The following is a 27,283-nucleotide window of genomic DNA, read 5'->3' on the forward strand; positions in this document are numbered from 1 at the left end:
ACAATCTTTATTATTTTCATGGATAAATATGGAACATTATTCATTTTACAGCTCCCTGAACTAAGATGTCCATAAGCCCTAGGCTACTTGAGCTCTGATTCATCACCTCTAATGACTAACTCCTTCTCATAGAAATGAGAACCTGCTGTTTTTATTCTTTATTCCAACAGATTCACTCCATCATGTTCCCATCCTTTTCTTTTTCTATATTTAAAGAAGAAAATTAGCCTACTTTGCTTTGGGCCTCTGGACAGTAGCAGTCCCAGTTGGCATGCCAGTTATTGACAAGACTTAGTAAACAACACCAAACAAAACACACCCAGAATGCCCATGGGTCCCAAACTTCCTTTTTTTATTCTTCAGCTGACTGGGTGGAACTAAGGTTGGCCGCACTCAAGGAGCAGGGTAGGGAGGAAAAGAGAGGAAGAGCAAAAAGGGCCAAAAAATCCCAAAGTTCCCCAGTATTAGAGAAAAAAGAGCAATGCCAACCATGACAACAATGTGCAGAATGGGTACAGATGACAGTCAGTTCAAGGGAAAATTATTACAGTCTATTATCTAGTTGTCTGGAGGAGCAGAGGACCAGCTGGCTGAGATGTTCTGCTAAAAGTTAAACACAGACAGGAAACCACATGTCTGATACTGTAAAAATCATTTGTCTTCCTGCCATGGCTAACCACGCAAGGAGCCCACAGAGGCTGTTTTCATTTAAAGGAAATTCTAATCCACAACAATAAAAAAGGAATGATAAAGATTCCTTTCTCCAAAAAGCCCACACCCTTTGGAGGGGATGAGTGAGGGGCAATTTTGGCATTTCCATGGGTACATTTCAGTGAAGTCTTGGATTTACTGGGTAGCAGAGTACATACCTCTGCCCAGGCTGTTGTAGATGGACATTTCTTTGCAAACTAGGGCCTTGGGCAAAATCTGAGCCCTCTAGCCATGCTAAACCACAACCAAAATTTGTGCCATTCAGCGGTAGCAGCTGTGCCGGGCTCCCGCTGTAGGTTTAGTTTTGTTTGTACTTGGCTAGGAGCCCAGATTTCTGACTTGTAATCCGAGCTGAGTGCCCGGTCATTCCTGAAGTCGGAATCCAGATAGCCACCACTCTACCGCCCTTTTTGTGGCTAAGGTAATAAAGCCAATGCCTAATATCACTTTTGTTTGGGGCCAACAGGCCTGGCCTAGAGTAAGCACCTTCTGCTTTGAAGATCAGAACTCCTGGGCAATAATTCATTTCTCAAGCCTCTTGTTTGCTCCGTACAAATTAGGGAGTGTCCCCTGCAGACAGGAGCTCAAACACAAAGAGGCTGGTGTGAGGCTGTCACTTCTGGGTTTGGTTTGGTGGGAAAGAATGAAAAGTGAGAAGTAGAAGTAAGTTTTAGGGGCAGATTTCCTTACCAGTGAGGTTGGGTTTTTGTTTTTTTTTTTGATGGTATTTGTTACGCACTTACTAAACTGGGGTACATATGCCAGGTACTGAACTACACTGGGGTATATACGAACTAGTCAGGTGATAATAATAATAATGATGGCATTTATTAAGCACTTACTATGTGTAAAGCACTGTTCTAAGCGCTGGGGAGGTTACAAGGTGATCAGGTTGTCCCCCGGAGGGCTCACAGTTTTAATTCCCATTTTACAGATGAGGTACAGTGAGGCACAGATAAGTGACTTGCCCAAAGTCACACAGCTGACAATTGGCGGAGCCTGGATTTGAACCCCTGACCTCTGACTCCAAAGCCCGTGCTCTTTCCACTGAGCCACGCTGCTTCCCCTTTTAGACTGTGAGCCCACTGCTGGGTAGGGACCGTCTCTATATGTTGCCAACTTGTACTTCCCAAGCGCTTAGTACACCGCTCTGCACACAGTAAGTGCTCAATAAATACGATTGACTGATTGAGTGATTGACTGATTCCCCAGTTAGACTCAGTCCCTGTCCCACATGGGCTCACATTCTTAATCCCCATTTTACAGATGAGGAAACTGAGGCACAGAAGTGAAATGACTTGCCCAAGATCCCACAACAGACTCGTGGTGAAGTTGGGATTAGAACCCAGGTCTTTCTGACTGCCGGGCCTGTGCTCTATCCACTAGGCAACAGTGCTTCTACACTTTAAGTTTCCATACCGTAAGCTGCTCCCAAAAGTTTTTTACCCCTACGGGGACTCCCCCTGACCTGCTGCCTCCAGTGAGCAGCTTTGCCATGTGTACTGGGAGGGAGAGGACTCTCTAATCAATCAATCAATCGTATTTATTGAGCACTTACTGTGTGCAGGGCACTGTACTAAGCGCTTGGGAAGTACAAGTTGGCAACATATAGAGACAGTCCCTACCCAACAGTGGGCTCACAGTCTAAAAGACACACACAGTCTAAGGCACAGAGCCCTGGAGAAGACAGCCCTGAGTTCAGTGAGAGGGAATGACTCATAACCAAGAGCAAAAATACCCAGGTAACAACTCTGGGTTCTGTTTACACAGCCCATTGTGGGGTGACAAGAGGGAATAATTACTTTACCTCTAAATGACTTAGAGTAACAGGCTATTGTTAGCCTAAAGGAAATGTCTCAAAGAAGGGAGGTGGAAACAGAGTGAGCTAAATTCATCCTTTTGTACATATGGAACATATTTTTTTCTAAAGTCAGTGAACTAGAAATCACACCTGATTTGTCCAGTTTTGATTTAGCTTCTTCATGCTGTGATTTTTTGGCAAAACAGATGACGAGAACTAATTCTTAGTATTAAGAAGGAAAGGATGGAGCCTGTTTTAAATCCTAGACACTGCACACTCACCTTTCTAGAAGGAAATATTTTAATCCATCTCTGTCACTTGCTTCTGTTTCTCTCTCATTCTCTTTTTTATGGTATTTGTTAGGCACTTTCTATATGTCTTGCACTGTTCTAAGCACTGAGGCAGATCCAAGCTTATCAGGATAGAAATGGTCCCTGTCTCATATGACGCTCACAGTCTTTGTTGGACAGAGGAGAAGCAGTATGATTTAGTGGATAGAGCACAAGATTGGGAGTCAGAAGGACCACGGTTCTAAACCCTGCTCTGCGACATGTCTGCTCTGTGACCTCGGGCAAGTCACTTCTTTGTGCCTCAGTTCCCTCATCTAGAAAATGGAGATTAATAGTGTGAGCCCTATGTGGGACAGGGAGGGACTGTGTCCAACCTGATTGACTCGATCTACCCCAGCACTTAGAACAAGGCTCAGTACATAGTAAGCACTTAACAAGTACCATAATTATTATTATCTAATTACCATTTTATAGATGAGGTAACCGAGGCACAGAGAAGTTAAGGCACCAAGGTCACACAGCAAGCAGTTGGCAGAGCTGGGATTAGAACCCAGGTCCTCTTACTCCTAGGCACGTACTCTTTTCACTGGACTATGTTGCTTCTCATGTGTCTCTCTATTACTGTCTCTTTCAACTTTCTCTGTGTCCTCCCTTTCTTGCCCTCTTTCTCTCCTGTTCTTGGATCACCGTCTCCAGGCCCACGGCAACCCCACCCACTAGCTCTGTAATGGTTAGCAAATAATAGTGAGAGTTCTCTCCACCAGTTTAATATGCCTTTTTGTCTTATATGATAATAATACATTAAGTTGCCAGCCAATTTGTAACTTATTAGTCATTTGCAGATTTTTTGGAAGTGCGGCTCATGTTAAAATGGATAATGCGAAAGGAAACCCAGAGGAACGAGTGTCCACTATAAAGATGAGTAGATGGGCAGGAGGAAGAATGCTCAAAGGTCCAGACCAAACTCAATCCATCAGCTGTATTCGTTGAGTGCTTACTGTGTGAAGGGCACTATAGTAAGCGCTTGGGAGCGTGGCTCACTGGAAAGAGCACGGGCTTTGGAGTCAGAGTTCATGGATTCAAATCCTGGCTCCGCCAATTGTCAGCTGTGTGGCTTTGGGCTAAAGAAGTCACTTAACTTCTCTAGGCCTCAGTTACCTCATCTGTAAAATGGGGGTTAAGACTGTGAGCCCCACGTGGGACAACCTAATCACCTTGTAACCTCCCCAGAGCTTAGAACAGTGCTTTGCACATAGTAAGCGCTTAATAAATGCCATCATTATTATAATTATTGGGAGAGTACAACATGACAATATGACAGACATATAGAGAAGCAGCGTGGCTCAGTGGAAAGAGCACGGGCTTTGGAGTCAGAGGTCATGGGTTCAAATCACAGCTCTGCCAATTGTCAGCTATGTGACTTTGGGCAAATCACTTAACTTTTCTGTGCCTCAGTCACCGCATCTGCAAAATGGGGATTAAGACTGTGAGCCCCCAGGGGACAACCTGGTTACTCTGAATTTACTCCAGCGCTTAGAGCAGTGCTTTGCACATAGTAAATGCTTAATGAATGCTATTATTATTATTACTATTATTATTATTATTATATTCCCTGCCCACAATGAGTTTACCCCAGATTGAGGTCCTCCAGCCCAAATATCAGCAAGAAGAACTAAGTGCAGGGGGGCAGATGAATGGAACTATCAATGAAAAGACAGGTCCCTCAACTTGGCTCCAGAAAGTGTGATAATGAATAGTTTCTATCTAGTGAGGCAGCACAGTTAAGAAGCCATGGTGGGATCTGTGTGCAACAGTGAAACAAGTTCAACCACACAAATTTTCTGCGCACATCCAAAACAAGAGAGCAGTGAGCAAGAGAGTAATCTAAAACAGAGCATGTAGGGAAGCAGTGTGACCTAGTAGAAAGAGCATGGGCCTGGGAATCAGAGGTCCTGGATTCTAATCACAGCTCCACTACTTGTCTGCTGGGTGACCTTGGGCAAATCACTTCACTTTCTCTTTGGCTCAGTTATCTCATCTGACAAACGGGAATAAGGCTATGTGTCCTATGAGGGACAGGGACTGTATCTAACCTGGTCACCTTGGACAACGTAGCTTAGTGGAAAGAGCATGGGCTTTGGAGTCAGAGGTCGTGGGTTCTAATCCCGGCATGGTGACTAGTCAGCTGTGTGACACTGGGCAAGTCACTTAACTTCGTGTCTCAGTTACTTCATTTTTAAAATGGGGATTAAGACTGTGAGCCCCACGTGGGACAACCTGATAACCTTGTATCTATCCCACAGCTTGGAACAGTGCTTGACACATAGTAAGCGATTAACAAATATCATCATTATTATTACTATCTACCCAGACGCTTAGTAAGTGTCCAGCACATAATAAGTGCTTAAGAAACACCATTAAACTTTAAAAAAAATAAAAAACTTTTTTGAGACAAATAATATTGAACCCTCTCACCTACTCCTGTCATGTGGGCACAATCTTAGAGTCTGTGGATGAATGAATGAATGTATTTGATTTTGTTAATATGTTTTGTTTAGTTCTCTGTCTCCCCCTTCTACACTGTGAGCCCACTGTTGGGTAGGGACCGTCTCTAGATGTTGCCAACTTGGACTTCCCAAGCGCTTAGTACAGTGCTCTGCACACAGTAAGCGCTCAATAAATACGACTGAATGATTGAATGAATGAATGAATGAGAATGAAAGCCACATCACCTACTCTCTGGACCCCACAATACTGTAGTAGTACCAGCAAACTAAGCTACCCAACCATAGACCTGGCTGAGGAAAAGGGCAGTGTGAAACCAAATTTATATTAAATCAGAAAAGGCCACGACAAAAAATCCAAAATTTTCAAGATTTAGAGTCCACAGATATTTGAGGAAAGAGAAACAAAAAAGCTAAATCAACCAAGATAATCCAGCATACACATTGTTTCTTGTCAAATTTTTTTAAAAGAATGGTGTACAATTAGAGTTTGCTGTGGTTTCACAAGTCAGAAGGCTGACTGCAAGAGCCTAGTACATCCAAGACACACACTTAACCGGCAGTGTGGGAGATGGAGCCGTGAATGAAAATTGCCTAAGAGAAGTTTCCAGGCTTCGTCTCACTGAAATAAAAGGTGATGAGGAGGATGGGGACAAGAAATGTCACACATACTCTGTTATTTCAATTAAAGCCGGAGAGAAATATGATCTGAGGTAAAGTAGGTTTTGCTGGGGTGGGGAAAAAGAGATGGGAAGGAAAAAAAAACTAATCAAGCCAACCAGGTAACTTCTGATGCAATAGATGAACAAGAAATTTATTAAATCATAAAATATTGGCTTTGGTTTCTCAGTGCAGCACCAGCAAGTTATTTTTTGCACTGAACAAGGAAGTGTTATTCTATTGATGAATCATAGTAGAAAGAAGCTGCATCTTATAGTGACAGATAGGGAAGTTTATCAACAACAGCATTTATTGAATGACTATTGGGTATAGAATACAGAGAAGCAGTGTGGCTTAGTGGAAAGAGCACAGGTTTGGGAGTCAGAGAACGTGGGTTCTAATCCCAGCTCTGCCACGGGTCTGCTGTGTGACCTTGGGCAAGTCACTTAACTTCTCTGTGCCTCAGTTACCTCATCTGTAAAATGAGGATTAAAATTGTGAGCCCCACGTGGGACAACCTGATTAACCTGTATCTACCCCAGTTCTTAGAACAGTGCCTGGCACATAGTAAGCGCTTAACAAATACCATCATCATTATTATTATTATTACCAAGCACATGGGGAAAGACAAGACAACAGATTCCTGAAGTGTTGGTTCCATACGTTAATTATAATGTAGTTTCATAAGCTTTTTCCATTTACACTGTTCACATTTTAGACTTCTTCAGGGTCAAAATCTCATTACCAGTAATTGGCATTATATGAGAGTTTCATAAATGAGAGTTTCATAAAGTAACTGTTGACTTGCAGGGTCTTAGTGACATACTTTCTTGAGAAATTTTATAGGAGGTCAAATTCTCCTGTGGGAGGTAGTGGAAAGATCACAGCTGTGACAGTGGAGGGTACGAGGGTTCCTCATCCGCACTAAGGCTCTGTGCTGGATTCTGAGTAGGTTTACCATACCATAATTAACATAATACCATAATTTTCTTTACACCACAGCAAGACTCCCCCTTCCTTGAATGAATATGGGCAAACACAAGGCTGCAACAAATGGGTAAATATTAAATGATCCAACACCAACACATCAACTCGACTAATGTTAAATCGCCAAACGTTGCAGTTACTGACCAAATCGATAGCTGATCTGAGAAAAAAAATGGTCGACAAACACAACAGCTGCTGAATGCTCTGCACGCAGTAAGCACTCAATAAATATGATTGATTGATTGGAGTGGAAGAACTACCGCTGATTGGAATGGCCAACTCTGATCCAGCTAATGGAATTTGAATTTTAGTAGTCTCACGTAAAAGGCAATCCGATCGGATCAGCGATCTCAGTCTGCTCCACAAGAAAGGAGTCATCCAGTTTCAAGTGACGCGCCCTGTATCTACTCAGAGGCTGCAGCAGATTGTATCTGGTATGAAGACTTTGTGGACCAGAGTTTACTTTAGAGTGACGACTGAGGTGGATGAGAGATTGATTTCACTTGCACACAACATGGACCACTGGAATTCCTCAGCAGTTGACTTTTAGACATTTAATTTTAAACAATTTGGGGCTTTTTACTCCAGACCACTGCTACCCTTAACCATATTTCTCGAAGAAAGAGGCAAGAGTCATGCCTAAATCTCTAACTGTACATATGGGTGAGAGGCAGGTTGATAGAGAATTAGAGAACCAATCAACAAAACAGAATTTAGACAAAGGGCAGGGAAAATAACCACAGAAAGAAAAAATAAGTATTGCTCCTCTAACCACATATTTATATAGTTATACGTCATATTCTAAGACACCATTTTAAGATGGTGAAATTTGCCTATGAGTGTCCAGCGCGGCTGTACAGATGGAGAAGAAAAAGACAAACTTACCTTCTGAGAAGTAAAGCATATCATTGCATTCCTCAGAGCTGCAGGAGCACATGAACACTGTTTCTCCGAGCACTTTTTTTTCCTTCATCATACATTTTGAAGATGCAACGTCCTCTAGGTCAAAACCATGGAGTGGGAGCCTCTGATCATGGCAGATGGTCTCCAAGGTTATATTTTCATCATTCTTTCTCCTATAAAAGGTTAGTTCAAAAATCAAAATGAGGGAAGAGTTCATAGTGGGTAAAAAACAGGCAGTTTTTTTTCTGAAAGCCTCACAGAACTTCTCATTTCTCCCCAGATATGAACTACAGGGAGAATTGAAGCAAGCTAGAGAATCACTGAGGACGTGTCTCAGGTGCCTAGGGGTGGTGGTGAAGTATGGTGCAGTGGGAACTGGAGAGCATCTATGATCAGGCTGGACCCCAAGGTCTGCTCTAAAGTACATCCTGCCCTGCCCCATTCAAGGCCATAAACCCCAGAGTTGAACTCTGGGATGAGAATCGGTCTCTGAGGAAGGGTCAGGGATTGGGGCCCTCAGTTCAATCAATCAGTGGTATTTACTGAGTGCTTTCTGTGTGCAGAGCACTGTACTAAGTGCTTGGGAGAGTACAATAATGTTGGTAGACACGTTCCCTGACCACAACGGGCTTCAAGTCTAGACAGGGACATAACACTACCATAAATAATGTATAATATAGAATTAATAGCTATGTACATAAGTGCTGTGGGGAGAATAATAAATGTCCAAAGGTCACAGGTCTAAGCACTTAGACAATTCCCTCACTCCCTGTTCACTTTCCCAATAACTAGTCTGTAACAATTTCTGCTCTATGTCCACCTCAACTCTTGGGCCCAATTCTTTTCCCCATACCCACTGTGTTATCATGAAGAAGAGTAAGGAGTGGGGAAGTCCAATGATGAACTGGTCCAATACTTTGGCTGAAGCAGCAAATCTTCCCATCTCTGAAGCCCCACTTTTTCCCTCTCCCCGACTGCCTCATCCCTTCCAGGGGCAAAGCACAGGCCTCTGCCCAAAATGGATCACATAGTGACCTTCCCTCTTTCCTGACGGGGAGAGCTATAGAAAGGAGAAAAACATCCATGAATACAATTTTTCATCTTTTCCTCGTCACCTGTTTCTGTCATCCTTGGCAATGGCCTACTTATAATTCCAGGTGCAAGGAAGTCTTTTCCCTTGTTAGACTGTCATGGGGGGTAATTTTAAATATCGAACCATTTGGGGGAAGGAAAGATATAAGATTCTGAGTTCCTGAGCTGATATTTAAACACTCTATGTTATAGTTGCTAAGCTCTCATATAATAATAATAAGAATAATGGTATTTGTTAAGTGTTTACTATGTGCAAAGCATTGTTCTAAGCGCTGGGGGTGATACAAGGTGATCAGGTTGTCCCACGTGGGCTCATATGGCTTCCCAGATTTATTCTGAGCAGCTGACGTAAAGTTGGCTGAAAGCTGTCCTCAAATAGGAAGACTTTTTTTTAATAATTTTGGCTTTTGGGTTCCCCACCCCCAACACTGTGTGAGGCCAACATTTGCCAAATAAAAATGGTAGAGAAATAGTTTTATTTCCTACTTCCTAAGAGAGTGCTATAAACAGCAGATGAAAGAATTAAAAACACATGGCAAGGAATTGTACTTTTTTTCATTTACAAGTTCACTGAAATATTTTAGGCATATGTAAACCACCCAGACTACATTTTGCCTCCAGCAACTTCAAATCTATTTAGCAACACCTGACATGGTATATTTAGAACTTAAAATCTGCCTCACCCAGGAATATATCTAGTCTCTTTTTCTCTGATCGGGGGCTAGGGGACTGAGAAAAAACCCCTCACAAGACCAATGCCAGATCACTGCAGGGAGCTGTTTAAACAATATATAAACCTATGTTAAAGCCCTCAAGCTCAGACTAACAACAAACAATTGAAGAAAATAGGTTCTGAGATATCCTGCAGTTAGGAGTGCAAAGGAAATGATCAACACTTTCAGTAAAGCAGAATTAGAAAAACATTACAATTTCACCTAGTTATACTGCTGCACTTTAAAAAAAAATTCTGGTTTGGCTGATTTTAAAGCTCATTTACAACTTTTTTTCCCTTGCCCTCTTTTTTCCTGGGCCATGCCATCAGGAAGGGAGTAGATCTCAGAGGAAAAGCTTCATATTAAAAGAGACAAGGAGGCAAATAAGGAAACAGCTCATGGCACTTACAAACATTAAGTAAGGCAACACAAGGGACCTTTTTGTGTGCCCAATGTGGCTGGGACTATAGATCCTACATAGGCCTTTTCAGAGAGGGAGAGAGACAGAGACACACACACACACGTGAATTTCACCATCAACAGTGTCTTCTTCAAATACAAAGGCCAACTTTATATTTCCTCAACCTCCTGTTCACTGATAAGCAACCCAACCTGTAGTTACACATGCAGACTATTTGCTGTCTCTCATGCTACTTCTAAATTCATTCACTCATATTTATTGAGCACTTACTGTGTGCAGAGCACTGTACTAAGCGCTTGGGAAGTACAAGTTGGCAACATATAGAGACGGTCCCTACCCAACAACGGGTTCGCAGTCTAGAAGGGGGAGACAGACAACAAAACAAAATGTGGATAGGTGCCAAGTCGTCAGAAGAAACAGAATTAAAGCTAGAGGCACATCATTAACAAAATAAATAGAATAGTAAATATGTACAAGTGAAATAAAATCCTAGAAGAGGAACGGAGAGAAGGCAGAATTGGGCCTTAGATATTTTGAAGTTTGGTAGCTGCTTTGCCACTTTCTGCTTGAAATCAACTGACAGCAAAATACATTGGTTAAAAAAGTTAACCTGCTGAAATACTGCAACCACAAGTCAAAATGCCAAAGAAGTGACACTGGAATTCAAGAGAGGTGGAAAGTCATTGCGCCATCAAATAAAGGCAATGGGTGACTGAGTGTCACTTGAGGAGTAAGTCTACTTTCTTAAGATGGTCTAAAGGCAAGTGTGCGAAGGAGGAAGTTTTGCAAAGCGATTTCTATCTGGATGCTGGTTCACAGTCATTGAGCAACTCTCTCTGCAAGTCCATTGAAAACACTAATTTCTCTCTTTTCCATCAACCTCCTTCCCAACCTCTTGGAATGATGTAAAGGGATGTAATGATGTAAAGGAAGAAGCAGTGTTGCTTAATGGAAAGCGCACGGTCTTTGGAGTCACAGGTCATGGGTTCAAATCCTGGCTCCGCCAATTGTTAGCTGTGTGACTTTGGGCAAGTCACTTAACTTCTCTGGGCCTCAGTTCCCTCATCTGTAAAATGGGGATTAAGACTGTGAGCCCCCTTGGGACAACCCGATCACCTTGTAACCTCCCAAGCGCTTAGAACAGTGCTTTGCACAAAGTAAGTGCTTAATAAATGCCATTATTATTATTATTATAAGGGCTTGCAATACTCTTTCTGTAGTATTCTCTCTACAGTTGGAATGTACCATTACTATTTTGCAGATAGGGAAACCAAAGCACAGAGAGGTTAATGCTTTTCCCAAAGTTACAGAGTGAAATAATGGTGAAAGTATGACAAGATTCCAAGTTTTCTGACACCATCTCTGGGGTTCACTGTACCAGACTTGTGATTTTTACAATTTTACCTGACTGATCCTTATTTCAAATACCTTGCCTGCCTTATTTTTTTCCTTCAAACCTTGTCTTCTTTACATCAAAAAAAATCCAGCCATTTGCTGGAATAGACTATTCAGAAAGTAACAGCTGTGGGGAGAGTCATTTCCCTACATGCCCACAGTTGGTAGAAATTCATGCTGGGCAAGTTAAAAAGAATGAGGGTTTCATTCATTTAACTGCAGTTAGGTCTCCTACAGGGAAGGTAAACTAGTAAAAAATAAAAAAGATGTGGTCAGGAAATGCTTATATTTCAGGGTTGAATATAAATATTATTACCCCGGAGCAAAGCATAGGCTCATGAGGCTTTTCCACTGCCTATAAATTGACCTCCCTCAAAAAGGATATTTTACTTTGCTTCTTCCATGTTTTCACCAATCCAATATGATCTCATGGCTGAATGCCACTAGTTTACAAAGTCTTTTTAGAGGAACAACCAAAACCTCAGCCAAATAATGAAAGCATTATGAGACTGCATTAATAATTACAACACTGATAATAACGATTATGGTAACTGTGGTATTCATTCATTCAATCATATTTATTGAGCGCTTACTATGTGCAGAGCACTGTACTAAGCGCTTGGGAAGTACAAGTTGGCAACATATAGAGACGGTCTCTACCCAACAGCAGGCTCACAGTCTAGAAGGAGGAGACAGACAACAAAACAAAATATATTGACAAAATAAAATAGAATAGTAAATATGTACAAGTAAAATGGACTAATAAATCTGTACAAACATAAATACAGGTGCTGTGGGGAGGGGAAGGATGTAGGGCGGGAGGAGAGGAAGGAGGGGGGCTCAGTCTGGGAAGGCCTCTATGGTTAAGCCTCCGCAGTATGACAAAGACTGTACTCTGCACTGGGGTTTACACAGGATAATCAGGTCAAACACAGTCCTTCTCCCGCATGGGGCTCATGTCTGAGTAGGAGGTACTGAATCCCCACTTTACATATGAGGAAACTGAGGAACATAGAAAGTAATGGACTTGGCCGTGGTCATACAGCAAGCAAGTTGCAGACCCAGGCTCTTAACATTAGGCCACATTGGATCCAAACTCTGGCCTTAGGAATTACTCTTATTAAGGAGGCAATCTGAGTTTTACTCATATTTTTTACATTTTACTCTTAGGTTTGACCATCTCTTCTCCTTTCATATGCAGTACTCCCTGAACAAGGGCATTCCTGATCAGCTTCAACTGTAAGCTCCTTGTGGGCAAGAAGCATGTCTACCAACTCTCCCAAGTGCTCAGTACAGTGCTCTGTGTGCAGAAAGTACTCAATAAATACTACTGATGGACTGAGGGTGGCTTACAGCAAAGTAAATACAGTCTTCTTCAATCTGTGGACGCTCATTAATTCATATTGACTGAATCCTGGAAAATCATTTCTGGTTTCAAGAGACTCTGGGCACACGGCTAAGCATTCCAACATTTTTCCGAGCCCAAAATATGTCTTCACAAAAAACTCACAACCAACTAGTCCAACTAATCAAGAGTCAACCAATGCAAACTACCTGAGTTTGGTACCACAGGGCATCTTTAGTCTAAGCAAAAGGGAACCTGATCCAGTATTACTGTGCTCCCTTTCTATTACCATTATTATACTGCCCTTGGTTAGAGTTAGAGGTAACAGATGAATGCGCAATGGCAAAATCTACAAAGATTCTTTCAACATCCCCTTTCAAAGGAAAAAAAAAATCAACATCCTTTCTCAAAAGGATTTAATCAAAAAAATCTATATGGGACTGATGAAAAGGCATGTTCAGTATTATGTTTTCTACCTTACATTTCACAGCTCTGGAAGGAACTCACTGTGTGCAGGGAACATGTCTTTCAACTATAGTGTATTGTACTCTCCCTAGTGCTTAGCATGGTGCTCTGCACTCAGTAAGCACTCAAAAAATATGATCGATTGATTTTTAATGAAAACTCCAAACTACACTCCTTTTTCAGTAGATTCCCCACGCTCCTCCCCACACCCCACATTTGTAGGGAGGGAAGTGAAACAGAGTAGGGTAGTGTCTGCTGGGGCTGTGTTAGCTTTTGACAAAATTGGCCAGTTTGTGCATTCTGCAAGGTGGACAGGCTCAGCAGGAACCCTAAAAATAGTCAGCACCATGGGCAGTGAAGACCACTAGAATAATAATAATGGCATTTGTTAAGCGCTTACTATGTGCTAAGCACTGTTCTAAGCGCTGGGGAAGGTACAAGGTAATAAGGTTGTCCCACGTGGGGATCACAGTCTTAATCCCTATTTTGCAGATGAGGTAACTAAGGCACAGAGAAGTTAAGTGACTGGCCCAAAGTCACAGAGCTGACAAGTGGCAGAGGTGGAATTAGAACCCATGACCGCTGACTTCCCATCTCATGGTCATTCCATTAAGCCACACTTAGTGGGTTCAGAGTCCTAAGCCTTTGCAATGGGACCGAGGCTCATCCACTGTGGTTGATGGGAGATTCCATCCTATCCCCACAGTCTCGGAAAGCAGCACTCAACATCCTTACTCTTAAGACAGTTAACTGAATACTCAATAAGCTGAACGCTGTAGTTTTTCATTTTTGAGGGGCTTGAGGGTGAAGGAGCATGCTACGAGATGAGTAAGGAGCCTTCCCCCGCATGGATGCTTCCACATGACAAACCTTGGCTAAATGATGAACTAGGCCGACAGGCACGGGAAGCAAAGAGCCTCGGTGTGCATGGGGAACAAACCCTTAGGAAATTAGCTCATCCCCAGGTATTTGTGGCTGATGGTCTACACAATTCCCAGCTCCCATCAGCAGGCTCAACCACATGTGGTCCAGAGCACGTCTCAGCGGGCTCCCTTAGGGATGAGGGCCACAGAATTTATGCTCTTCGCTACCCACCGGCCCAGAAGCCGTACAGTTTACTGTAGTGCTATTTCCTGAGATTATGGAGAGGAACTCTTCAAAAGACTGAATCTGCTAATTGGCCCCAGCAGATGGACTTGCTGTGCTCTGCAATTCATATAGTTCTTTCTGCTGCACCGTTCAAAGAAACCCAGTGAGTGCAGCGTAGGGGCTGCTACTTATTTTATGAAGTGAAGCTGCCTTTTTTCTCAGGTACCCATCCCAGGTATCAACTAAATGAACTTTTATTGATCGTGTGCTGGCTGCAGGCAATTTTGGAAGGTGCCTTTGCCGCAGAGGAGGAGACTGCTTGGAGGTCACATTGGGTGGCTTCCACCATAGTAATAATAATAATAATAATGGCATTTGTTAAGTGCTATGTGCCAAGTACTGTTCCAAGCACTGGAGTAGATACAGGGCAATCAGGTTGTCCCATGTGGGGCTCACAGTTTTAATCCCCATTTTACAGGTGAGGTAACTGAGGCACAGAGAAGTTAAGTGGCTTGTCCAAGGTCACACAGCAGACAAGTGGCGGAGCCGGGATTAGAACCTATGTCTTCTGACTTCCAAAACTGTGCTCTTTTCACTAAGCCACACCGTGACAGGCTTACTCATCTGTGGCAGGTGATGACATCTGGATCTGCTCTCTGACTCTGTGCTCAGTCAGACTGAAATGGGAATGCAGGGATGAGCTGGGAGCGCATTAATGTTAATAATGATGAGGAAGTCTTAGAGGCACATTCGTTTCAGCAATATTACAAATTGAAAAGCTTAAGCCGGGCCCCCTTCAATTTCTTTTTAATTAAAGAATTGAGCCTCAAGTCTGACTCTGCTCGTCAGAATTACAGTGAAAGTTTTGGCTTCCTATTGGCAGTTCATTCTGGGAATGGTGTCAACCAAATGGCTCCCGTGTGTGGCTTGAAGATGATGATGATGATGGAGCATCACCTGTTGACAAGAGCATCTGAAAACTGCCTCGGTCCTGAGACCTCAGGCCAAGAGCCTGCGGGGAGAAACTGATTATCTTGCTAGTGGTTTGCACAACGCCGCATACACTAAATCATCTCTGCCAGTCACATCCCCGCTGGGTCACAGGGAGCAGTGTAGCCTAATTCATTCATTCATTCAATCGTATTTATTGAGCGCTTACTGTGTGCAGAGCACTGTACTAAGCGCTTGGGAAGTACAAGTTGGCAACATATAGAGATGGTCCCTACCCATCAGTGGGCTCACAGTCTAGAAGGGGGGAGACAGACAACAAAACAAAACATATTAACAAAATAAAATAAATAGAATAGTAAATATGTACAAGTAAAATAGAGTAATAAATCTGTACAAACATATGTACATGTGCTGTGGGGAGGGGAAGGTTGTAGGGCGAGGGGGATGGGGAGGGGAAAGTGGAAGGAGGGGGCTCAGTCTGGGAGGAAGGGGCTCAGTCTTGGAGAGCCTAATGGATAAAGCCCGGGCCTGGGAATCGGAGGACCTGAGTTCTAATCCTGGATCTGCTACTCGTTTGCTATGTGACCCTGGATAAGTCACCTCACTTCTCTGGGCCTCAGTTACCTCATCTTATAAAGTGGGGATTAAGACTGAGCCCTATGTGGGACATGGACTGTGTCCAACCTGATCTACCCCAGTGCTTAGTACAGTGCCTGGCACATAGTACGTGCTCAACAAATACCATTTAAAAAAAAGAGCGGCAGAGCACATTCCTTAGTACATGTGCTCAAAAAGCTGATTCAGATGGCTTTTTTTTAATGGTATTTGTTAAGCACTTGGCTCTTGAGACATCACTGAAGCTGCCTCCTCCTTGTGCCTGGCCCTTTCATGAAGCTATAATAATAATAATAATGGCATTTACTAAGCGCTTACTATGTGCAAAGCACTGTTCTAAGCACTGGGAAAGTTACAAAGTGATCAGGTTGTCCCACAGGGGGCTCACAGCCTTCATCCCCAATTTACAGATGAGGGAACTGAGGCACAAAGAAGTTAAGCGACTTGCCCAAAGTCACACAGCTGACAATTGGCAGAGCTGGGATTTGAACCCATGACCTCTGACTCCAAAGCCTGTGCTCTTTTCCACTGAGCCACGCTGTTTCTCTGTAAAAAGCTATAAAAACATGCCTGCTTTCTCCCTCTGACAATTCACCACACCATCCCTCCTAACACTCCGCGGTTGAAAACCCTACCATGTGGGCCCATAATCTCCTTTCCTAAATGTCCACAGGAATCACACTGTATATTCTGGACTTTTGAAAGTGGCTGCCATTGGAAAGAAGTTCCCACTGAGAGGGGAAACATGATTCAAAGCGCTCAGAGAGAAATCAATTAAAGTCTGATGAAACGTTGATTTTAAAAAATCCAATTGCTTTTTGAGAAAAATAAGTCAGCTTACCAAATAGCTGCACAGATGTCAAAAGTATTCTCACAGATAGAAGTGATGCTACAGTTGCTCTTGCAGACCCCCTGGTTGGTGCAGATGGTTGGTGCTACATCACAAAACTTGCACAATCCAGGGAATTTCAGGGCACTCTCAGCCACATGATTAGGAAATAAATTATCTATAAAAGAAAACAGAGACATGAATGAAAAATTCAGTATTTGCCACATAAATGTTGCCGACTTGTACTTCCCAAGCACTTAGTACAGTGCTCTGCACACAGTAAGTGCTCAATAAATACGATTGAATGAATGAATGAATGAAGACACTGTGCCCCCCTTAAAATGAACAGGATTACTTAAAAAATTTGATTTGAGAACTAAAGAATTATTTAGGTATATTGGCCTGAGTTTCCTCCTCAATACACACAAGCCACTACCGACAAATCAATAGGAACTGGGGGAGAGGGAGAAAGAATCTACTGGCATCTTATAAAGCAAATAATGAGACTTTCTAGAGTATATACTTTCCTGGATAATGCTCCTGAAACCCATAAGGCTGGGACAGATGCAATTTAATTGGGTTGGACACAGTCCACGTCCCACATGAGGCCCACAACCTGGATCCCCATTTTACAGATGAGGTAACTGAGGCACAGAGAATTGAAGTGACTGCTTGACTCACAAGGGAAAGACCACAGGCATGGGAGTCAGATGACCTGGGTTCTAATCCCAGTTCTGACACTTGTCTGCTGTGTGGCCTTGGGCAAGTCACTAACTTCTCTTTGCCTCAGTCCCCTCACCAGCAAAATGGGGATTCAAAGCCTCCCTTCTACTTAGATTGTGAGCCCCATGTGAGACCTGATTATCTTGACTCTACCTCAGTGTTTAGTACAGTGTCTGGCACAAAGTAAGTGCTTAATAAATACTGTTGTTATTATTAAAACACTAGGGAAATGAACTATGTCTTCTCTCTCCTCTTTCCATCCCTGCAAGGAATTAAGGGAGAGAAGCAAGCGAAAGAAAAAACTAAAGAATCTGTCTTTTTTTTCAAAGTAACAACAGGGAATGATAAGAGGGGAATGAGAAGCAGCATGGTCTAGCGGATAGAGCACAGGCCTGGGGATCAGAAGGATCTGGGTTCTAATCCCAGCTCTGCCACCTGTCTGCTGTGTAACCTTGGGCAAGTCACTTCACTTCTCTGTGCCTGTTACCTCATCTGTAAAATGGGGATTAATAATAATAACAATAATAATAACTGTGGTATTTATTAGGCATTTACTATGTGCCAGGCACTGTACTAAGTGCTGGGGTAGGTAAGGGGTGATTGGGTTGGGCAAAGTCCTTGTCCCACGTGTGGCTCACAGTCTTATACCCATTTTACAGATGACGTAATTGAGGCCCAGAGAAGTGAAGTGAGTTGCCCAAGGTCACACAGCACACAAGTGGCACAGCCAGGATTAGAACCCAGGTCTCTCTGACTCCCATATGTGACTCCCATGGACTGTGCCCAACCTGATTGCCTTGTATCTACCCCAGTGTTTAGAACAGTGGCTGGCATATAGTAAGTGCTTCTTTGTTTTACAGTATTTGTTAAGCACTTACAAATGTGTCAAACACTGTTTCAAGTGCTGGGGAAGGTATGAGCTGATTCGATCAGACACAATCCCTGTCCGGCACGCAGCTCACAGTTGAGGAAACTGAGGCACAGAGATGCTAAGTAATTTGCCCAAAGTCACAAAGCAAGCAATTGGCAGAGCCAGGATTAGAACCCAGGTCCTTTGACCCCCAGGCCCTATGGTCTTTCCACTAGACCACACTTCTTCTTAACAAATATAAAAAAAAAAAAAAAAATGACAAGGACATGAGGAATGGGAAAGCAGAAGACACAGAATCCAAACCTGGAAGAACCGTATATTCATTCCTTCCTTCCTTCATTCATTCAATTGCATTTATTGAGCGCTTACTGTGTGCAGAGCACTGTACTAAGCACTTGGGAAGTACAAGTTGGCAACATATAGAGACGGTCCCTACCCAACAGCAGGCTCACAGTCTAGAAGGGGGAGACAGACAACAAAACGAAACATATTAACAAAATAAAATAAATAGAATAAATATGTACAACTAAAATAGAGTAATAAATATGTACAAACATATATATATATATATATATATATATATATATATATATAGGTGCTGTGGGAAGGGGTAGGAGGTAAGGTGGGGGGATGGGGAGGGGGAGGATGGGGAGAGGAAGGAGGGGGCTCAGTCGGGGAAGGCCTCCTGGAGAAAGTGAGCTCTCAGTAGGGCTTTGAAGGGAAGTATATGGAGTAGATTCATTCAATCGTATTTATTGAACGCTTACTGCGTGCAGAGCACTGTACTAAGCGCTTGCAGTGCTATCAGGAAAAGCTTAGCACGTGAGCTTCACTCTTTTGTGATCTGCACATCACAGAACTGGGACAGGAGCAACACACGGCTCATTAGCCAGCTAACGTTCAGGAGACTGACGATTAGTAGACATTATCTCAGTTCACCATTGAGCTAAAAATAGTGCGCAGAGGGCAGGATATTTTATTGGTGAGGCTGAAGCAAGGCGATTCCCCTGATAGGTCTGAGAATCCATCAGATTGCCCGCCGCTGCACTGCCATCTCCCCGCCATCCTGCCCGAAAGCCGCAGTCTGCTCCTAGAGCCCTCGGGACAGCGGCAGAGCATAAGAATGTGGAAAATGGCTTGCAAGAGCTCGAAATGCATTTGGTCAGCCGGTAAGATTGCCGGAAACGAGTGGGACCTAAATCCGTTTGCAAATCCTTGCCATGATTTGCTTAGATTTACCCTGGGCGAATTTGGAGCAAACATATTTTCAAGGAAAGTCACTTTAACATATACACTTGGCACATCCAGACGCAGCCCCTGAGTTGCACTGGTTGTATATTCTACATCTCCAAGGACAGACAATTATCTCTGAGGTGGGTTAAGTAGAGTTCTGCCTCTAAGAAGGGGGATAGATGAATGAGATGACCCCTGCAGTTCTCAAATTCCCTGTACTTTCAACTCCCCTTAACCAACTCTTGCACTCTTTAAAACCAAGTCATGCATATTTTTTGAGTCCTGGCACCTGTTTTCTGGGTCACTACAAACACTTAACCTAAGGTATGCTTTCTTGTGGTGGCATTCAATGTACCAAAAAATAAAGCCATTCATTCTCAGGCCTCAAATAGTGTATTTCAGGAAACACATTTTTAGATCACATACTATTTTGGAATTCTCCATGTCTCACAATCCAACATCCCTATTCTCAGCAGAAAATAACAGCGGAAAGGCATTTGGGATCTTGTTTAAACTTCGAAGTAAACAAATCACTTCATTTTTTCTACTAGATTTGACTAAGTTTTGAGGAAAAAGCAACTTAACCTTCTAGTTGTCAAACAGAAGATGTACTGGGACCGTAAACTCGTCTCTAGACTGTAAGCTCGTCGTCGGGAGGGAATGTGTCAGCCAGGTCTGTTGTAGTCTTCCAAGTGTTTAGTGCAATGCTCTACACATAATAATAATAATAATAATTATGGTACTTGTTAAGTGCTTACTATGTGCCAAGCACTGTTCTATGTGCTGGAGTAGATACAAGTTAATCAGGTTGGACACAGTCGCTGTCCTACATGGAGCTCACACTCTTGATCCCCATTTTACAGAGGAGATAACTGAGGCACAGACAAGTGATATGACTTGCCCAAGGTCACACAGCAGACAAATGACAGAGCCGGGATTAAAACCTAGGTCCTTCTGATTTCCAGGCCCATGCTCTATCCACTAAGCCATGCTATTGAAGAGGATGATGACTGTCTTCTCTACATTTAAAAAAAAAAAGGTTAGGTTTGGGTGCAAGTTCTAAAATGAAGTGTGATTTGGTGTACTCTGGTTCAGATTTACATCTAATACTTAGTTAGGATTTCATGTGAGTCTATCCTCCCATATCCCCACTTTCCTAGCACTGAATACTGATAAATGATTTTCCATCTGGTTTTGGAAGCATTTCTCATTTCCCCAAAGTGTGTACTTTAAGAATTAAAGTACACAGGGGAAGATGCTGCGCTTTGGAAGTAAATCAGTCGTATTTATTGAGCACTTACTGTGTGCAGAGCACTGTACTAAGCGCTTGGGAAGTACAAGTTGGCAACACATAGAGACAGTCCCTACCCAACAGTGGGCTCACAGTCTAGAAGAACAAAGATGCTTCTTCTCAACATTTCAGAGGTACCTGTCACGTTCAACAGGACTGCTTCGGGATTATTGCTCAGCTTTTCAAGTAAGCATACAGAAATTCGTATCTAAAAAATATGGAACAACTTAGAATGGATTGTTCCATTCAACACTTCTATGCGTGATGAAATAGGAAGTTGGGGCTGATGGGAGTTGAGTACCTCACCCCAGATCAATCTCAGCAAATACGAGAAGCCGCCAAATTATATTTCAAAGGTCTCCATTACACTTTTTCAAAGTAGATGGGTGCGTACTAGGTTGCAATCAATGTATATTATGCAAGATTCAGTTTTTTTCTTTTGGATAATCTGTGGATTTTTAGTTGCTTCCCAATAAGCACAGAAGATGGATTGTTGGCTGTGATACCCTTACTTCTTGCTCTTTCCTCACCCCCTATCCAGAAAAGCATTAGCTGAAGGACCCTGAAGTTTGTACTGAGGATCTAGGGACCCAATTTGACCAATTTTTTAAAATTGCATTTATTAAGCACTTACTATGTGCAAAGTACTGTTCTAAGCGCTGGGACGGTTACAAGGTGATCAGGTTGTCCCACAGGGGGCTCACAGTCTTAATCCCCATTTTACAGATGAGGGAACTGAGGCACAGAGAAGTTAAGTGGCTTGCCCAAAGTCACACAGCTGACAATTGGCAGAGCCGGAATTCGAACCCATAACCTCTGACTCCAAAGCCGGTGCTCTTTCCACTGAGCCATGCTCCTTCTCTTCTATTCAAAAGTCTTCTTAAATTGGTAAATTTCAGTAACAAAGGAAATAATAATCCAAGGAACATCAGCCCTGTCTGCACCCTGTGCTTCCATTAGAGGGACCTGCATTAATATTCCCTGCTCCGGATTGTTAGAATCTTGGATCGATTCTCCCTCCCAGCGTCCTTTTATTGGCTCTTCGATGCTGCCATTCACCAAATTATTGTACTCAATACTTTTTGGTATGCTTTCTTCTCATGAGGTGGTGAAAAATTACCTTGCAGTATGGAATTGTCAACCTGCTCAACTTCAAGGTGGCTTTTCTACAAGATTTTTGAGGGCCTGGAGAAGCAGAATATCATTTTTTCTTTCCTATAATAGGATCAACGTCCAAAATTAAGGCTGCCCACAAACCAAGTTAGCATATCTAGTTCTCCTTATACTTTATTCATTGGATTTAAAGGTCTCCAGAGACTGACCCAAACTTAAATTTGGGGGCCGACAGGTGAGAGAAATTCATATGCAAACCCACAGGGACATGCAGCTGTGGGGACTAAAGAGTCTGTTCCCTGTCTCTATTTCAGGTGGGTGTTGAATTACCATCCCAAGATTTCCTGGTGCAATGTTTTTACAGGCTGGTTTTATTTTGTGGTTGCTACAGAACAACTTTTGAGCAAATCACAACCCTTGTGGGTGTTTTCTAACTAAGAAAAGCTAAATGAACTTGAGATGTGCACTATTTCTCCACAGTAGGAATGTCTCAATGGTGCCTCATGACACCTCTTAATACCCATTCAGAGAATCACAAGGTCCATCATGTTTCACTTCTCTTCCAACACATGAGTAACAGCAGTACCTATGGTCAATTTCTTTCTCTCTTCCCCTTTTTTCAAAACACACTTTTTCTCCAATTCATTCTGTCTCCAGTTAATGCAGTCAAACCAAGACCACACAAACTAGATCTGGAGACAGGCATATGGCTGCAGAGTAATTAATCTGTGCCCCTTCTTGGGGGTGAATTTTTTTGTTTGAAGTTGTCATATAAAATAGTCTTTAATCCCACTTCACCTCTTTCTCCCCAACTGGAGATATAAACAACTTAAACAAAAACAAAAATATCTAACATTCCTGCCCAGAATGGCATGGAACACATTTCAGATAGAATGCAATCAAATTCCAAATCTTTTGACCTCTGCCTACCATTTTATCTGAGGTTTGGAAACAACAGGTGACTTCCATGGTTTTGGAAAGATCCCAACATATTTTAATAGTTCAAATTCATTTATCTTCAAACATTCTTACTATTGACTGTCTTAGTGTGATGTGCTATTCTCTCTAGGACACTAGCGAATAGATGACTTCCATTCGAACATATGAATTCCGTGCTTAGGATTATGAAGCTCGCAGCAGGATCCAAAAGCCAATAAAACCTTGGCTAAGTACAAGAAAACACTTGCAGTTTCATAAGCAGTTTCATAAGACTTCATTTCAAAGTACCTTTGATCTGATTAGATATCTATTTTTAAATTGCCATTTTTTCATATCTTTGCAGTAAATCCCCTCTATTGGCTATCTTTCTTCAAATACTCTCATTCAGGATTGCCACAGGAAAACAGAATCCTTGCTTTGAAGGACTCGGTGAATCTTGCTGCTTTTTTCCTCTACCCACTCTACCTCTGCTGAGCCACAATTTTAAATGTTCACTGGATTGGCTGCACTAATCACCAAAAGTAGGCCTTAACAGGTCCCTTAACAGAACGTCTTCCATCGGAACTGGCCTTGCAGAGCAGAAAGCTGAAGGCATTTGGCTATAAAGCAGCATGGTTCAAAATGTCAATGTCACTCCATATCTATGGGACAGAGCATGATGAGTCTACTGGACTGATGAGTTAATTCTGTAATCCAGGAAAAAAGAAGCCCTAAACCAACACAAATGGCTCATGGCCCTTTCTAAACACCCCAGTGTTTCTTCATGGAGAGTAAGGTATCCTCAAAACAACTGTACTCTCCTTTCATTTACACTAGCCAACTATCCAAAAAAATAGCTTGATTCAAGAAACATTTTTGTGAGATGATTAATATTAGAGTATGCAAGTGTTTTATGAATCCTAACCAATACTTAAAGGAAGTTAAAAACTGGGTAGCAGTATTTTCCACAGGGTGCCAAAACTGTCTGCTGTCATAAATGTCGCCTCCCACAATGTCACAAATGGCTACACCCATGAACACAAAGATGAAAAGCTTCTGGTAAAAAGGGGGGAGGTACATTTTGTAGTCTATTCAGAGTGTCACATGCTTCTTAAATTTTGTCTTTCTTTGGAGTCCCATTCTCTAGGTGTCACATACCATGTCGACAGTACTGCTTTTCAATAGTGCTTCCTCGTTTGGTGTAAAGGGTCTTTGAAATAACAAACACTTTGAAAGAAACAATCTCTGATGTCTTTTGGAAGGTGAGGTAATTAAAATTTTTTTTTAATTTGTTAAGTGCTTACTATGCGCCAGGTTAAGCGCCGTATCTACGTCGAGTAGATACAAGTTAGCTAGGTTGGATGCAGTCCATTTCCCACGTGGGGCTCACCGACTTAATCCCCTTTTTACAGATGAGACAACTGAGGCACAGAAAAGCTATGACACACCCAAGATCACACACAGCAGACAAATGGCAGAGCCAGGATTAGAACCCAGGTCCTTCTGATTCCCAGGCCCGGGTCCTATCCACTAGGCCAAGCTGCTTGTTATGTTCAGCCTGAATTATCTGAATACTTTCAGTTGGGCAGACTGGGTCTCTGCCTTCCAAAGAAGCTAGCTTGCTTCTGAGACAAAGGTTTTTATTTTTCTCTAACAAGCACAAATTGGTCAGGCACATTCTTCTGCATTTTCTTGAAATATGAGGCCTATTGAAGAACAGAGCCAAGGATGTTGGGGTTTGAATTATCCAAATACTTGGTTAAATCCAGGCTTTTTAAATGAAAGACAGCCCCATTCAGGGCTAGGGGAAGGTTCAGGTGATTCCCCTGAGCAAAGTTCACCACCTAACCAGAGCCCTCAAGCACATCTTTCCCTCCCCGACACACAATGTTATTTTTGGTTAGAATAGGCGACATGGGCAAGGAAAAAGTTTGCAGGGGTGAAGAAAAGTATATCTCAATTGAGCACATGTTGGCCACCTCTCAGCTGCCGGGGAGCTGCCAAAGACAGTGGACGCTAGGCATGTATCCAATTTTCCCAGGCAAGTGACCCCGATTCCAATCAGATCACATAAGGAGAAAAATACTAAAATACTTTCAATAACTTGCAGATGGCAAATTTTGTTGTTGTTGTTGTTGCCAGGAGCTCAAAAGAATAGCTCTCCTGATATTTTCTCAGAGCTGCACCATGTTTTAGCTCACTGACTCTCATTGTCTTTAATGAACATCATATGGATAAAATCATGTACATCTCTTCAGAAGGCCTCAGTACCTCAGTTTTCTGAGAACGCTGTACTCTCAACTGCCATTTCCAGAGCCAAAGCAACACAGTTTGGATTTTGACTCCATATTTCTTTGGCAAAACTGTAGTCTAGGGAATGCTGGAAGCACAAATCTTGAGAAGCAGAACCAACAATGGAAGAAAGAGGAAGGGAATAAAGAGCTGGACACAACAGGCTGCAAAAAAGATGATACCAAAGGTGGGAAGAGAATTTAGGCTAATGTTTTGCCCCTAAAAATACTAATTTTATCATTTTACTTACTAGTATTTCAGAGTTTCTATTTTATATCAAGAACCCTCGACTAAGCAAACGGTCTTCCCACAGTTAGTGTTATTGGATGGTTTGCTGCAGCAACCAGAAAAATAACACAAGACTCACTGGAAATAAAACACATTTAACTAGCACTCAGCATGAAAACAAAATCTTGCAAATGGCGTACTCTTATGCTACTATATAAGATACTCCCTTTATGACTGATAGTGAAATTCCATTACAGCTAAAATAACTGCATTTTTTATTTCTGGGCCATAGAATGACCTGTATGGCAATATTTCCCAATTGTGTGTTTTTTTTCCCAGTGCTTAGGACGATGCTCTGCACATACAGTAAGAATGGAATACATGCTATGCATACTATTACTACTACCATGTCCTCACAAGGTTGAAGATTAACTTCTGAAAGGTATTTAAGGTGAAAAATTCCTTTTTTGGACCCAAATATTCATGCACAAACCTAACTTTTAGATTAGACCAAACTAACATGTCTAACCATGTGCCTCAATAATCCCTCCTCAGAGACGGCTATGGGTGCATCTCCCTAATTGACTGACAACAGTTCCCAGTCTTGTTTTTCCCACCATTGTAGACTTCAGAGCTGTCCTCAAAATCCTGACGGGTTGGCAATACAGTGAGGAAAGACACTAAAACCTTTCACCTCCCTTGAGCCCATCAGGCGGCATACAGAAGGACTATAGTTGTACCAGAAAAATTCCTGCGTCACTACGATCTAAAGCTTTTCACACATTCCAGAAAGAATCCGACAAAAGCTACAAATCCCCCAAATGAAAGCTGGCTAAAGATATCAATTTCATTAGAGGCAAGTGTATATAATATGTATATTATATATATATATATATATAATTTGCTGTATATCTATTATCGTCTGTAATTTTTCATACTAATGTTCCTGGTTGTCTTCTGCCGACTCAGCCAGTGTAGAATTGTTTTTCAAATGTGAAAACTGGGCAGTGCAATATGCTCTCTCTATACAGACATATAAAATATGTATATTATATATAATATATGAATATACATAACATGGCTGTAAATTAGTCTGTAAATTTTCATACTGAATTTACTGTTTGTCTTGCACAGACTCAGCCAGTGTAGAACTGCTTTTCAAATGTGGAAACGGGCAGTACAATACGCTCTCTCTCTAAATATAAACACACATACAACACACAAGCAGTGTATGTTTTATATAGGAACGAGTATATGCCTCCATCTGCGTCACTGATGAATGCTGAGTGGTTCAGAGAAGTTCCTCCAAAGTGAAAGGCTAGGAGGGCGAGGCCATGGGTTGAGTTGGGGAAGAAGTAAGAGAGGAGAAGGGAACACGGTACCTTCAGCTATGAATCAAGTAAGGCTCTCTCATTGCAAGAAAATATTCTAAAATACATTTCCAGCTTCAGTAAGACCCTACGCCTCCCTCTCTTCCTACTGAGACTTCTCTGACGTTTTAAGAGGACAGTGTTTCAGTAATTCAGGCATTCGGTTGGGTCCCCTTCTGATCACCAGTTTGACATGCCTTCAGAAGTCAAAGCAGCATGGAAGGGGAAGAGCCATCCTGGTTGAATCCTAAGAGCCTAGAATTGTCAAGATAACAGTTGAGCTGAGTCCTGGGGAGGTAGTTTGGCTGGGCAGGATATATGACCAAAGAAGCGACAAGGTTGGATTTGGGAGCAGGACACAGTGTGAGTGTCAAGTAAAGGAAAATGGCAGAACTCAGACCAAGTATTTCTGATAATGAGTATATGCATTTTTCCATCTACCTTCAGATTGCTCCATGCCATAATGGCCATTT

The 27,283-nt window shown here is 42.3% G+C and overlaps 1 protein-coding gene across 1 annotated transcript in view; it reads right to left on the bottom strand.

Annotated features, from left to right (window-relative positions):
• TGFBR2 (transforming growth factor beta receptor 2) overlaps positions 1 to 27,283 on the bottom strand; it is an 84,985-nt gene that overhangs the window by 27,217 nt on the left and 30,485 nt on the right. The window contains exons 2-3 of the mRNA XM_038761184.1: positions 16,784 to 16,949; positions 7,839 to 8,029 (exon numbers count right to left, since the gene is read on the bottom strand). Coding sequence (XP_038617112.1) covers positions 7,839 to 8,029; positions 16,784 to 16,949 — 357 coding nt within the window. The remainder of the gene's footprint in view (positions 1 to 7,838; positions 8,030 to 16,783; positions 16,950 to 27,283) is intronic.

Source organism: Tachyglossus aculeatus, chromosome 2 (assembly GCF_015852505.1).
Source record: "Tachyglossus aculeatus isolate mTacAcu1 chromosome 2, mTacAcu1.pri, whole genome shotgun sequence".
Classification (NCBI taxonomy): Eukaryota; Metazoa; Chordata; class Mammalia; order Monotremata; family Tachyglossidae; genus Tachyglossus; species Tachyglossus aculeatus.